At 37.7% G+C, this 14,642-nt stretch overlaps 1 protein-coding gene and 1 pseudogene across 1 annotated transcript in view; one reads left to right on the plus strand and one right to left on the minus strand.

The window, feature by feature from the left end:
• The first annotated feature begins 1,417 nt into the window (after positions 1 to 1,417).
• PNLIPRP3 (pancreatic lipase related protein 3) overlaps positions 1,418 to 14,642 on the plus strand; it is a 50,052-nt gene continuing 36,827 nt past the window's right edge. The window contains exons 1-2 of the mRNA XM_025397272.1: positions 1,418 to 1,613; positions 9,949 to 10,103. Of these exons, the coding sequence (XP_025253057.1) occupies positions 1,565 to 1,613; positions 9,949 to 10,103 (204 nt within the window). The 5' untranslated portion in view covers positions 1,418 to 1,564. The remainder of the gene's footprint in view (positions 1,614 to 9,948; positions 10,104 to 14,642) is intronic.
• LOC112631792 lies at positions 12,634 to 13,223 on the minus strand (annotated as a pseudogene).

Below are 14,642 nucleotides of genomic sequence, written 5' to 3' on the forward strand. Positions count from 1 at the left end.
AAGAGATTCATTACAAATTGCTGTAAAAACACAGAAGAAGGGCATGTTTTTAAAAAATAGCCTATATTATCATTGTAGGTCTTTGTACTTTTTAATTTAAAAATGCTTATTAAGTACCTACTAAGTCCCAGACATTGTGCTTGTCACTTGGGATGCAGATATAAATAACATGTAGTCTTCTGAGAGCTCCTACTCATGAATGTATTAAATGTTATTCATACTTATCTTACAGGTATGGCTGAAAAAGTTGATTCTTAAAGTGTTGCTTGGAAAAAAAAAAAAAAACAACCAGTTGTAACTAGTGAAGCTTTTAGAGGGTGATTTTTCCATGGTATGGGCACCCACAGCGTGCCCAGCACACTGCTTGGTGCTGTTGAACAGTTAATTCTGTAATTACTGCAGGTCCACATGCCAGTGTGGACTGGCTGCCATGAATCCAGGAAATGTTTCAACCAAATAAAGCATCCAGGACTTGGAGGTACGTTTGTTCATAATCTTTTATTTGTCTAATTCTTGCATAATGTAACAAAGTTTGTAGGAAAAGACTGCCTCATAAATCTTTGAAACTTTAATATTATTACAGTGAGAAAGAAAAAGTTAGGAAAAACTAAGAAATATGTTAGTTATTTTCTATGAGCATTTTAAAATTGAGAAACTGACTAAGAATATCTGTAGATTGAATTGCTCATCACTTTAAGTTAACATAGTAGCCAAAATGGCAAGTTTCTATTACATTAAAGTATATCATGAAGCCTATGTGCAATCATGTAAGGGTGGATTTAGCTGTATGTGAACATCAATTTGCCCATATACCCATTAACAGAGTTGAACAATGATGGTGCCAAAAATTAACATGTAATATAGTACTTATTATGTACCAGGTGCTATTCAGACAATAAATAATTCAATCATCTTGTTTAGCATATGAGCTAGGAACCATGATCATTCCCATTTTACAGGTAAGGAAAGGAATAGTGAGGCTTACTAGCCCAAGGTCACACTGCTAATAAGTGGCAGAGGCAGAATTTGGACCCAGGATTCGGGCTCTGAAGACAATAATGATAACTCCCATATTATACTGCCACACAGGTAAGAGGAAAAGATTAGCTATGTGTGTTATTAAACTTGGAACATCTTGTAGCAGGGTCTCTTTGTATTAAGTGGGATGCTTACACACAGAAATGTGTTAGGAAAAAAAATTCTGAAAGTGTCTAATCCTGGTTTAGGAAAAAAATATTAACTTCTAAATGCTTATTATCTAGTATCTTATAACCTTAAAGTAACTTTCAAGAGTGACTCAGTTTGTGCTTAACCAAAATATTACTAATAATGAAACAGCAAAACCTTGGAAGTTTCCATTACCAATCACAAGATGTAAGGCACACCCCGATAATTTTATTTACTTTGCAGAGCATAAGGTGGAATAACATGTTCTTCTAAATGTAGAGTTTAAACATTGAGTTGCATCATTGTGAAGAAAACTACTTAGTATTTTAATAGTGAGGTGACTTTACAAGTAAAGATCTTGAAGAAGATTCTTATGTGATTTTAAAAATCAGCTTAGATGCTTGGAATTTGGATTGTTGCATTCTTGTTCTTTGGCACATCAAGAGGTAAGATTCATAATTTATAATAAGTTCTTTAAAAATAATGAGTATACTTACATCTGAAATGTAATTGACATGAACTTATTATTTAGAAATCACTATTGCTAACTTCATTCCTAAGTAGTTTATTGTTTTTATGAATATGTTTAAAAATTGGCTGTTTATATTTCTTCGTATGTATTCATTTTTTCATTTATCATAAAATTATCATTGGACAAGTGCATCACTTAATACTGAATGAGTCTTATGAACATAAAGAAGCATCTATTTCCAACAACATAAAAGAGTTGCTGGACAGTCTTGTAGTGGGCTCCTAGCTCTGCCACTTACTAGTCTTATGGGCTTAGACATTAAAGTCTCAATTTCTTCATTTCTAAGATGAGTACATAGCAATAAATGAGAAAATATACACAAATTTCCAAATTCAGTAGCTGACTCATAGTAGATACTCAATAATTGAATGAATTAACTAATTATTAGTGTCAATTGGAATGTTCTTTTTTTCCACTTGAGTCACAGTTTTCTGGAAGGATATTAGTCTGCGGACATTTCTTAAACATTAACTCAATATTCATTGACATGTTTGCTCTTTATATATGGACTCCTTAGACATTACTGTGTAAGGAGTTAGTGGTTTGGGCTACTTTTACCATCCATGTTTAATATTGTGCCTATAAACAAACACTAAAATTAGTTGATTTATTTTAACCAAACTAGAATCAAATAATTTCAATGTTGAATGACATCCACCCCTTTGTTGTAAAGTATCATGTAGTTGGTTGAAATAGTATGGTGGTAAGAAGACAGTCATCACATCTAACATTCAGTTCAACCACCGGTTTGAATTATGAATCTTCTTGGGTTTTAGTCCTCGTTCTGCTGCTTGGCAGTTACTTAACTTTAAACAAATACTTAACCTTTCTAAGCCTCAGTTGATTCATCTGTAAAAACAGGACAGTAACCAAAATAACATTATACGGTTGTGCAAATTAAATAAGATGCAAGTTGACCATCTCTAACCCAAAAATCTGAAATCTAAACTTCTCCAAACTCTGAAACATTTTGAGCACTAATATGATGCCACAAGTAGAATATTTCACATATAAATACTTAACACAAACTTTGTTTCATGCACAAAATTATTAAAATACTGTATAAAATTACCTTTAGCCTATGTGTATAAGGTATATATGAAACAGAAATGAATTTTGTGTTAAGACTTGGGCTCTGTCCCCAATATATCTTATTGTGCATATGCAAACATTTCAAAACCCGAAATCTGAAACACTTCTGGTCTCAAACATTTTGGATAAGGGATACTCAACCTGTAATTCATGTAAAATGCTTGGCATGGGATTTGGGACATATTAGTAGTGAGCAATCAATAAGTGTCCGTTCTTATTTACACAGGTGAAGAAAACAAAACAGAGAGATTCATTGTGTAACATCTTGGTGCTGGCTGGTGGAATTGGCCAATCTTGACTTTCAGTTCAGTGTTTTTTAGTCTCTGACCTCCAGCTTTTCTCTATTGGCTAAAAAATGAAGGAGATAGGACTAGCGTTAGTTTCCATATTTCAAGGACTATATTCTATTTTGCATGATTCTCCTGCCCCAGGACAGTCCTATTTGAATGTTGAAAGCAGTTAGACTGGTGAAGGCAGAATTAAGCAATAGGCGGCTTACCCTGATCTGCTGAGATGATGTTTAAAGCCATGAATACAGACAAGATCATCAAGGGAGTGACTGCAGGTAGAGAAGGAAGATGGAATTACTGAGTCCTAGGACACTTCCTCATTGAGAAATCAGGAAGATGAGGGCAAACTAGCAAAGAAGACTGCCAAGAAGTACTCAGTGAAGTGTTAGAAAACTAGGAGAGTTAGCCTCCTAGAAGTCAATTTAAGATGAAAGAAATAACAGCATGTTCGTGTGAGGCTAGGAATGACCCAGTAGAGAGGAGGAAAGTTGGTAAAGCAGGAGAAAGAGAAGGGAGTAATGTTGAGCCTTACCCCTCAGTAGGTGAGAGAAGATGGAGTCCTAATAGGATGAAGGTTTGCCTTTGTGAGGGACAAAGACAGTTCATCTCTTGTGAACAGAGTGAAGGCAGAATAGAAGGGCAGGTATCTGCAGGTAGCTGGATAGACATGCTGGGAGCTTGTAAAAGGTCCCTTCTCTTTGTTTCTGGTTTCCTATTGAAATAGGAAACAGGGTCATCAGCCAAGAGGGTTGGTGGGCATGAAAATGTTAGAGGTTTGAGAGGGGAGAAGAATGAAATAACCCAGGAGCCTGGGAAAACGAAGGGCCTAGGAAAATATGATACGATGGCTGGGCAGCTTTAGGAACTGCTTTAATTTCATAACCACAAATTAAAAGTGAGATCGTCAGTACGGTATGTGATTTCCTCCAGGCATATTCAGCTGCACAGGTGTAGGCAGGAAATAGGTGAAGTGTTGGGCTTAACCAGAGTTGTGGTTAAGCCAAGTGAAGCAAGAACAGGAGAGAAGTTCAAGGAGAGTACAGGGGTGTGGTTTTAATTGACTGTAGGATTTACACTGGGTAAGAAGGGAATTGAGGAGAGGAATCGCTGCCTAATAAGAAGTTATTTTAACAAAGCACATAGTTATGTAAAATTTAGATAATACATATATTTCTCCTACACACCACATATCTATTACACAGCTGCCATAAATTTAGCAATTGAGTCTACATTCATTTGTATTATTACCTATATCTCATCTGTTAAATCTGTAGCAGAGTCCATTGCCGTCAATCTTCTGGTACCTACCATTTATGCTAATGACTTCCAAGTGTAATATCTCCAGCTGAACTTCTCCCTGGAATCCCAGTCTCATATACACAACTGCCTCTGAGACAGCTCCACTTAGGTAGCTAATTCATATCGAATCTACATATCCAAAACTGAACTCTCAATATCTACCCCCAAATCTGTTCATCTCAAAGTTTTCACAACTAATGGACTTCCAGGTGCTCTGGTCAAAACACCTCGCATCATCCTTGACGTTTCTGTCATACCTCACTGCCAGTTAGTCAGCACGTCTCTTTGGATCCTCCTTCAAAACCTATGCAGAACCTGACCACTTGTAACCACCTCCACTGCTACTACCCTAGTCTTAGCCACCATTGTCTCTTATCTGATAGTTTGTTATAATAATCTCCTAGCTGACCTCTTCCTCTACCCTTGCCCTGCTTCAATCTCTTCTCAGAATCCACTGAACAGAAGCTAACTCAAGTCAGTCCATGTCACTTTTCTGTTACCGCCTAGCAGTGTCCCCTGCTACTCATCCACCTACCCTATTCAAACTCCTGGGGACCAGATGCATTCCAAATGTTAGCTTTTTTGATTATTATTTTAGAAACATGCTATGGTAAACATACTGTATATAATACATAATTTCCAGAAAAATCTAGGACAGCACCCCATATTTAATCACATGAATATTTATGTGGTAAAATACATGCCTATTATCCCACATAATTTAATCTCACATTAAATGGGATAAAGACTATAAATAGCTTTAGGTCTGTTATTGCTGCCAAATTAGTTACTGCAAACTAGAAAACAAAGAAAGAAAGAAACCCAAAAGCAACTATGTTTCCCCAGAGATTTTTAGATTTTGAAATTGCAGAATAAGACATTGTGGAGCGGTGTCTTCTCCCTGTCTCCATTCCCTGCGTCCTAGTCTGGGTGCCTCCTAATTCCTCAATCACAATAGGCTTTCTGCTTCCTTGCAGAGTCTTGTACTTTCCTTCCCTCTGTCTGGAATGCTGTCCCGCATATCTGCACGTGGTTTGCTCCTCTGCCCCTCAGGTCTTGATGCAAATGCTACCCCGGACACCCTATTTAAACTGCAAACCACTCCTCACCTAAACACACAAACACCCTCATCCCTTCCCTGCTTTAGGTTCCTCCCAGCACCTGTCACTGTTTTAACGTAGCCATTTTTCAAAAACTTATTCTTATTTACTGTCTGTCTCTACATCCCCTACTAGACTATATACTCAATGAGGGCTAGACTTGTTTCTTCCAATGCTGAATTCCAGTGCTAATAGCATCTGGCAAATAAGAGGCACTCAAACAAGCAAGTATTTCTTGAATAGAAATTATTGAACCTGCTTTCCAGCTTTTTTACGTCTTTGGAAAAGCCTCCTCACAGTAAGACAGAGAAGTGGCTCCTTTAGAAAGGGGAAATTAGGAAGATATGAACTAATATGCCAATTTACATGATTTCTTAACCAGTTAACACTAACTTCTTGTAATGTGCTGTTTTTCAAATGTTTCTTTAAAGAATTATAAGGCCAAAGGGGAAATAAAGCATTTCAACTAGAGAATATATTAAAATATAAGGACTCAAGAACTGAAGAAACTGGAAACCAATAAAGGTGAAGAAAGCATTTAAGTAATAAAAATAAAAATAAAGGCCGGGCACAGTGGCTCACGCCTGTAATCCCAGCACTTTGGGAGGCTGAGGCACGCGGATCACGAGATCAGAAGATCGAGACCATCCTGGCTAACACGGTGAAACCCCGTCTGTACTAAAAATACAAAAAACTAGCCGGGCGCAGTGGCGGGCGCCTGTAGTCCCAGCTACTCGGGAGGCTGAGGCAAGAGAATGGCGTGAACCCGGGAGGCGGAGCTTGCAGTGAGCCGAGATCGCGCCACTGCACTCCAGCCTGGGCGATGGAGGGAGACTCCGTCTCAAAAAAATTAAATTAAATTAAATTAAATACCAGGCGTAGTGGCTCACACCTATAATCCCAGCACTCTGGGGGGCCGAGGTGGGCAGATCATGAGGTCAGGAGATGGAGACCTTCCTGGCTAACACATTGAAACCTACTAAAAATACAAAACATTAGCCGCGTGTGGGGGCAGGCGCCTGTAGTCCCAGCTACTCGGGAGGCTGAGGCAGGAGAATGGCGTGAACCCAGGAGGCGGAGCTTGCAGTGAGCCGAGATCACACCACTGCACTCCAGCCTGGGCAACAGAGTGAGACTCCATCTCAAAAAATAAAAGAAAAAAGAAAAATATGCATAGTACACAAATATCTCATCCGCAGAAGAGGTACAAATTGTCAGAAATGCACAAAAGGATATTCAAAGTTTCTGATAATTAAATAAATGCAAATTAAAATAACAAGTTTTCATTCTTGTAGAACATGTGAGGTTGTCATACTGGTGGTACTTACAGAAACTGAAATCTACATACCCTTCCATAGTATGTAGATTGTATTGTTGTTCCCCATATTGACTGTCCATCCCTGTAAGACCCTTATACACATTTACCTTTGGCCACATGACATAGAAGAGAACATTCTAAGTCTAGATACCTTTAAGAGCCTTTGCATGGTTCCACGGTTGCATCCTTTCCCTCCACCCCAAGAGACAGATGCTCAAAACAGAGCCTACTCATTTAGCTTGGGTCCTGCAATGCAGAAGACTGGAAAATCAGAGCTAGGCCCAATCTAAGACCACTGCAGCCAAAGGATAGCATGAGCAACAAATAAACCTTAATTTTTGTAAGCCAATGAGATGTGGGGGGCTGTTTATTACCACAACATAACCTAGCAAAAGCTAGGCTATACCTCCCAGTTCCACTTAGTGATAGAGTAACCGGCATAAGGGTTCAGTTATTTTCCTGCCACAAATAGCAATAGATTTCACTTAGATCATCACTTTTTCTAAGTCTTCATTTTGTCATTTTTTCATATGTATGACACATAAGGCTAAATCTGTTTTTGGTATTTTTTATTAGCAGTAGTAAGACAAAAAGGAAAAACCAGACTGGGCATCATTTGGTAAAGAAATACTCTTTCTGTCCTTTTGTGACTTTTTCATTATTATAAAGGTAGTTCATATTTATTACTGAAAATTTTATAGCATAGACAAGTATAAATAAGAAAATAAAAACCACTAGGATTCACCATTAATATTTTGGTACACTTTCTTTTAATTTTGTTTTTTTCCATTACAGATATTATTACAAATTCTCTATAAATGTTTATAATGGCTGTGTAATATTCCTCAATACCATAATTTTAAAACTATATCCTTTATTATTGGCCACTGAAGTTATTGATCCAATTTCAATATATTAATTTTAGAGCAAACATTATTTTTACAGAACTATTAATCTTTCAATTTTTTCTTAAGTAGCTTTAATACCTTATAATGTCGCTCAGTCTGCTTTATCACATCTATTTGCCTTTAACTTTACACTCTCTGTGAGTATTTCCTTATGGAAAAAAGAGCACAGTGGCAGATAACCCTGGTAAGCGATAAACACAGAAAATAAGGACTAGTTTTAAAAATCTTCATTTTAAAATCCATAGACTGAATAATGTAGTTGAGAACCTGGAGAAAAAAAGCAACAGAATGCAAAAAATAAAAGCAGCTGGGCATTCTAGGGAAGACAGAAGGCTGTTTTAGAAAGCCATGATCCAACTATGTAGTCACTGGTTCAAATTAGAAAAGGATCAGAATAGATTCCAGGCAGGAGAAATATTAAGAAGCTGCAATATAATAGGAATATATTGAAGAAGGCACATGTTCATTCTTCCAGGAAGAGAAAAAAAGGCAACCAGAGAATACAGGAAAACACAAACAGTACAAGAAAGGCATAATCCAAATATGGAGTAAACTACAATGACACTGATCCTCAGTACTTCAAATATTAGGAAAGACAATTCATTTGCATTGTCTCCTTTGAAGGGAATGAGTGTCTGAACAATGGAAGTGCAGAAAAGGAAATGTAATTATAGCATGTGAGTTGACTGAAGGCAAAAATATTTATCTAGTCATAATAATATAAATTCTGTTCATTGATTCTCAATTTTTTGGAGTCAGCCTGTAGACAAAACATGGAAGGATTAATTATGCTTATAGAGCAAAGTCTGAATATTATCAATCTTGATAGCATGAAAGCAACATTACGAAGTTGACAGACCTTGGAAGCTGGAAGGGAGGCAGAGAGGGAGAGGCAGTACCACTAAAATCTTCCTCTTAGGAAACTGGGAGTCAAGTTCTAACAAATATGATGTATGGATCAAAAAATAGAAAGTTACTATTTAAATTTATAATAGAAGTCAATAAATGAGCAAACAAACAAACAAACAAACAAAAACAAAACAGTGTTATTGACCATGTTGGAGGAAGAGGTGAGACAAAGTGAAGAGTGGCATGTGCTGGGTTATTGAGCTGTTATCTCTTGGCTTCAAGCCTGCCCTTCTGGCTGAGCTTTGCTGGGGCTGGAATGTGGCCAGTACCATCCTAACAAGTGTGGGATGATATCTCATTAAGGTTTTGATTTACATTTTCATAATGATTCACAATGTTGAGCATCTTTTCATATGGCTGTTGGCCATTTGTGCGCTTCTTAAGGAAAATGTCTGTTCAGGTCCTTACCTATTTTTAAATTTAGTTATTTTATTTTTTGCTATTGAGTTGTGAGAGTTCCTGAGGTATTAACGTGGAACCACAAAAGACCCCAAATAACAAAGCAATCTTAAGAAAGAAGAACAAAGCTGGAAGCAGCACACTTCCTGATTCAAAACTACACTTACTACAAAACTATATTAATCAAGACAGTGTGATACTGACATAAAAACAGACACACAAACAAAGGAACAGAGTAGAGGGTCCAGAAATACACCCATGTGTATATGGTCAACTAGTCTTTGACAAGGGTGCCAAGAATATACAATGAGGAAATGATTGGCTTCTTCACCAAATGGTGTTGGGAAAATTGGATATCCACATACAAAAGAATAAAATTGAACCCTTATGCCATATACAAAATTATAAACCCATGTGTATATGGTCAGCTAGTCTTTGACAAGGGTGCCAAGGATATACAATGAGGAAATGATAGGCTTGTTCAACAAATGGTGTTGGGAGCATTGGATATCCACACACAAAAGAATGAAATTGAACTCTTATCTTATGCCATATACAAAATTAACTTGGAATAAAGACTTAAGTGTAAGACTTGAAATTATATAACTCCTAGGAGAAAACATAGGAAAAATCTCCTTGTTGCTGGCTTTAGCAATGATTTTTTTTTTTTGAATATGACAACAAAAGCATAGACAACAAAAGTAAAATAAATAAATGAGTGGGACTGCATTAAACAAAAATCTTCTGCACAGTAAAGGAACTAATCAACAAAATGAAAAGGCAACCCTGTAGAATGGGAGAAAATATTTTCAAGCCATAAATCCAATAAGGGGTTAATTTCCAAAATTAAAGCCTACTTTAGCTCATAGTGAGAAACACAGCCTCTCTGTAAGCCTGGTTCCTCTATTACTGACACTCCGCCTTTCTGCTGCAGGAAAAGAAGTTTGCTATGAAAGGTTAGGGTGTTTCAAAGATGGTTTACCATGGACCAGGACTTTCTCAACAGAGTTGGTAGGTTTACCCTGGTCTCCAGAGAAGATAAACACTCGTTTCCTGCTCTACACTATACACAATCCCAATGTCTATCAGGTAAGCTAACTTGCAGCCTTCACACATGGATTACTCTAAAATATAAGATTTGCCTATAGATACAGAAGACATAGATACGGTAACATTTCTTTTCAGTATTATGAGTCAGATTGTTTTGTATGTTGTCTGTTCTATGTTATCTGTTTTGATATATCTGATTTAAATATGAAGATTGCTCTTATGTTGTTATTTCATAAGAGGTAAAAGACATTATGTTCAGTCAATGTACTGAGAACCTTCCATCTGTAAGACTGTGGATAAGCAACAATGCCTATTATCGATCGAATTGTATAAACAGAACAGTCTTGAGTTTATTACAGTGGAAGAAATGGCATATATAAACAAATACCTTTCTTGCAACACAAATTATGATCTGTGATGTAAGATGCAACTGAAAGACTCTGGGAACAAAGTGAAGAAGAGCTCACGTTGAGGTCAGGGATGGAACCAGGTAACATTTTGAGGAGGACACGTGTTTGAGGTGTATCCTGCAGGATGGGCAAGATGCTCACAAGCAGAGGTAAGCAGGGTAATGGCAAAGGAAGTGGCATGAACATAAAGAAGAGAAACCACAGGCGCATCTGATGGATGATGTGTTGGGTTAGTCTAGGGGCACAGAAGGAGTCTTCAAAAGTAAGGTTAGTTAGAAAAGTAGTTGAGGAACAAATTGTATAGTTCCTTCCTGTGGAGTTTGTACTTCCTCCTGTAAGTCATGAGGCCCCACTGAGAGCTTTTCAGAGCTGCTTTAGGGCATTTACTGTGGCTGCAGTTGCTCTCTTGTCTGAAGCTGGAAGAGATCAGAGGTGACTATGAGACCACTAGCCACTGACCACATGTGACTATTAAAATTACAATTAAATCAAATTTAAAACTCAGTTCATCAGCCACACCAGCCACATTTCAAGTGCTCAATAGCCACATGTGGCTAGTGGCTACCATACTGGACAGTACAGATGTAGAATATTTCCATCATCACAGAAAGTTCCATTTGACAGTGTTAAATAGAAAGCTACAGTGCAGTTTGGATCACACATGGGAAACACGCCTGAACTGCAGTAATGAAAGTGAGTATGATAATAGAAAATCAACATGATAAACAGCATAAACTAGTCTGAGATTTCACACATAAATGGTTGGGAAAATGATAACCCTCTTCTCAGAAAAATTGAGGATAAAAGAGAAGGAGTTAGATTCTGGACAGGTGAGGCTTGAGCAACCTATTGGAGATGTTAGTCTGACAGCCAAACAGGCAGCCCAGAACTGGAGAAAAAGATTCAAAAGTCTTCTGGCTGGAGTTGAAAATTGAAACCAAAAGAATACATGAAATCTCAGAAGCGAGAAACGAGGGCAGGACTAGGAGTGGATGGAGGATCTATATTTAGGGAGCAGGGAAAAAGGGGGACCAGAGAAGATCATTTCCAGTCTTTACCTGAATCTGTAACCTTGGGGCTTACTTTCCATCAGGCCCATCACATACTGCTGGGCCTTGCCAGCCAAGACAGCCTTCTCCTATGCCTTCCTACCATACAAATATGGTCTGATTTGTAGCTGTCTACTCACCAGACACACATATATATGTACACACTACTCTTCACTGGAATTTGCCATCTGTAGATGAGTATTTCCCTAAATAATGTCCTTCACACCTTCTCCACTTCCCTCCATTTGGAAAGAATCATGTGTAATTAAACCAGATCTGTACCTGAATTTTGTAATGGATACAAGCCCGATTGTTTGCTGTTAAAGTGTTTTTCAACAACTAAGATATAGGATAAATCAAGTTATGTACTTAAAACAAGGATTTCCCCAGGCCTGACCCATATGCTATATGAATTTGACCAATTCTGTAGATGTGGCTCTCTCTAGAACAAGGAAAAAAAGTTCTTACTATGGGTATAGAGACCTTATAAAGAAATATTCCTCAAAAGTTTGAGTTTTGTAATTATCAAGAAGTAAAGAGAGGAATATTACTTAGCTTTAAAAAGAAGTGAAATGCTAATACATAATATAACCTGGATGACTCTTCAAAACATTTTGCTAATAAGCCAGACACCAAAGGACAAATAATCTATGGTTTCATTTATAGGAGATACCTAGAGTAGGTAATGGAGAGTTCCTGTTTAATGGGTACAGAATTTTAGTTTGGGGTGATGAAACAGTTCTGGAGAAAGATGGTAGTGATAGCTGCATGGCAACATGAATGACTTAATGCCACTGAGTTTACCCTTTAAAATGGTTAAAATGTTGATTTTAATGCTACGTATATCTTAACTTTCTTTGCATTTTCATTTTAAAAATGTTTGGAAATATGTACAACTTTCATACAGTTTCAGGGTGCTCCAGACACCTGTGGCCACTTCATGTAAACCACTGACTATTTCTAGAGCACTTTCAGAGACTATAATATGATCATGATCAAACTTTGTAATTAAACCTAATGAGGGCAACAGACACTTCTCAAATAAGAAATGTATCAGTTACAGAGCTCGCCTACTCTAAGTATTCACAAGGAGACAGATAAACAGTTTCTTTATTCCTCCTCCCCCTCCTCCTCCTCTTCCTCTCCGTCTTCTTCATCTTCCTCTTCCATCTTTTCCCGGGCAACTTTAGCAGGACATTATGTGCCATCAAACTTTACTTTCAACTTGGAGTCAGCAACATCCTTCTCATACTTCTCCTTCAGCTTTGCCGCCTTAGTGATGTAAGGCTGCTTTTTTGCTGTCATTTAAGTTATTCCACATCTCACCCAGCTTTTTTGCCACATCTCCAATAGAGATGCCAGGGTTTGTGGATTTGATCTTGGCGCAGAATTCTGAATAGAACAGGAAGAATCCAGACGGTGGCCTTTTGGGGGCATTAGGATCCTTCTTCTTACCTCCCTTAACTGGTCTATAATCCTTCATTTCCCGATCATAGCGCACTTTAATCACCTTTGCCATTTCATCAAATTTAGATTTCTCTTTCCTGGACATTGTCTTCCACCTCTCAGAGCACTTCTTGAAAAATTCTGCAAAATTGACAGGGACCTCTGGGTTTTTCTTCTTATGTTCTTCTCTGCACGTATAATAAGGCATAAACAGACATCTTGCCCTTTGGTTTCTTGGGATCACCTTCAGCCATCCTGACTGTATTGTTCGCTAGAGGATTAGCTTTTTTTTAAGTGAAGAGAATCTATGCTGAATACAAGTATTTTGGGGCAGCTTCTCTGCCTTTTAGGATGGTCAGGGCATATTTATCCACTTAGGACTAACTCTATTCCCTGATCTTCACTCTTAGGGCTAATCAGGCTCATGGATCCTTTTATCCTTTTATATAAGTGGCCATGCACTTGAATTATGTGGAGCATGGTCAGTAAAACAGAAGGTGATAAAGACAGTGTTTAGGTGAAGCTGGGTCCTCTTGCCAATGAAAAGAAAATTGGAAAACTAAATACTTCCCTAAATAATGTTCTTTACACCTTACCTACTTCCCTCCATTTGGAAAGAATCCTGTGTAATTAAACCAGATATGTATCTGAATTTTGTAATGGATGGAAGCCTATTGTTTGCTGTTAAAGTGTTTTTCTAACAACCGTGATATAGGATGAGTCAAGGTGTGTAATTAAAATAAGGATTTCCACAGGCCTGACTCATATGTTATATGAATTGGACTCATTTATAAACAAATCAGAAATTAACTCTACACAGTTAATATACTCCCTTCTCCAAGTGAGGAATTGTCAAAGGTAAACGTGGTGTGGTACAATAAACTTGGTCTCCTGGAAATCACAGGTCTTTACAGTTACCTTTTCACCTTTCTGTAAGAATAAAACCAACCTACTTCACCCATGAATCCATGACACCTTAACCTATAGTGACTTATGCAGTCACTGGTGGTGATGGACATGTTGCACACTTCCAGTAGTTTCTATGTCTGCAGCTTTAGTCAGGGTTAGAACATACCTAACTGGTAACTATTTTTTGCTTGCTAGAGATGATATCACTGGAGATGTAGTCTTCAGAATAGATTGATCTCATACCTATTATGCTTCATGTCTACTCAGTCAAAGAATGCTAAAAGGCCCAGATAAATCTTGATACTTTAATTCACTCTTCCTCTCGATAACCTATTGTGTACGATATTGGCATCATTTCCTGGTTTCTATCCTTGTGGCAGCAGAATCTAAGCTGTCTTCTTTTGATCCCATGATGCTGTATGGAGTTTCCCACGCTTATGTTGAAAAGCTACTTTAGAGGGCTGTGCCAGAGTGAATGTGAAGTGAACCAAAGTATTTTCTCCACCTATGCTACTTGATGAAACGCCTCAGTGATCTCAGACAAGATCACCCATATCAGCATACCTGGATGGAAACCAGATGGCAGATGGCAGACAGACACGTGCAATGCGTGATGTGAATGAGCTCCTCTTTACACTAGCATGACAACAGATGCTCAGACCTCACAATACCTGCTAGAATGCCACTTGGAGGTTTGCTTGAGGTCTCACCTATTCAAACTATTCTCATGTTGAGAAAAGAATAAACATTTTTTTTTTTGGATT

This window comes from Theropithecus gelada, chromosome 9 (assembly GCF_003255815.1).
Source record: "Theropithecus gelada isolate Dixy chromosome 9, Tgel_1.0, whole genome shotgun sequence".
Lineage (NCBI taxonomy): Eukaryota > Metazoa > Chordata > Mammalia > Primates > Cercopithecidae > Theropithecus > Theropithecus gelada.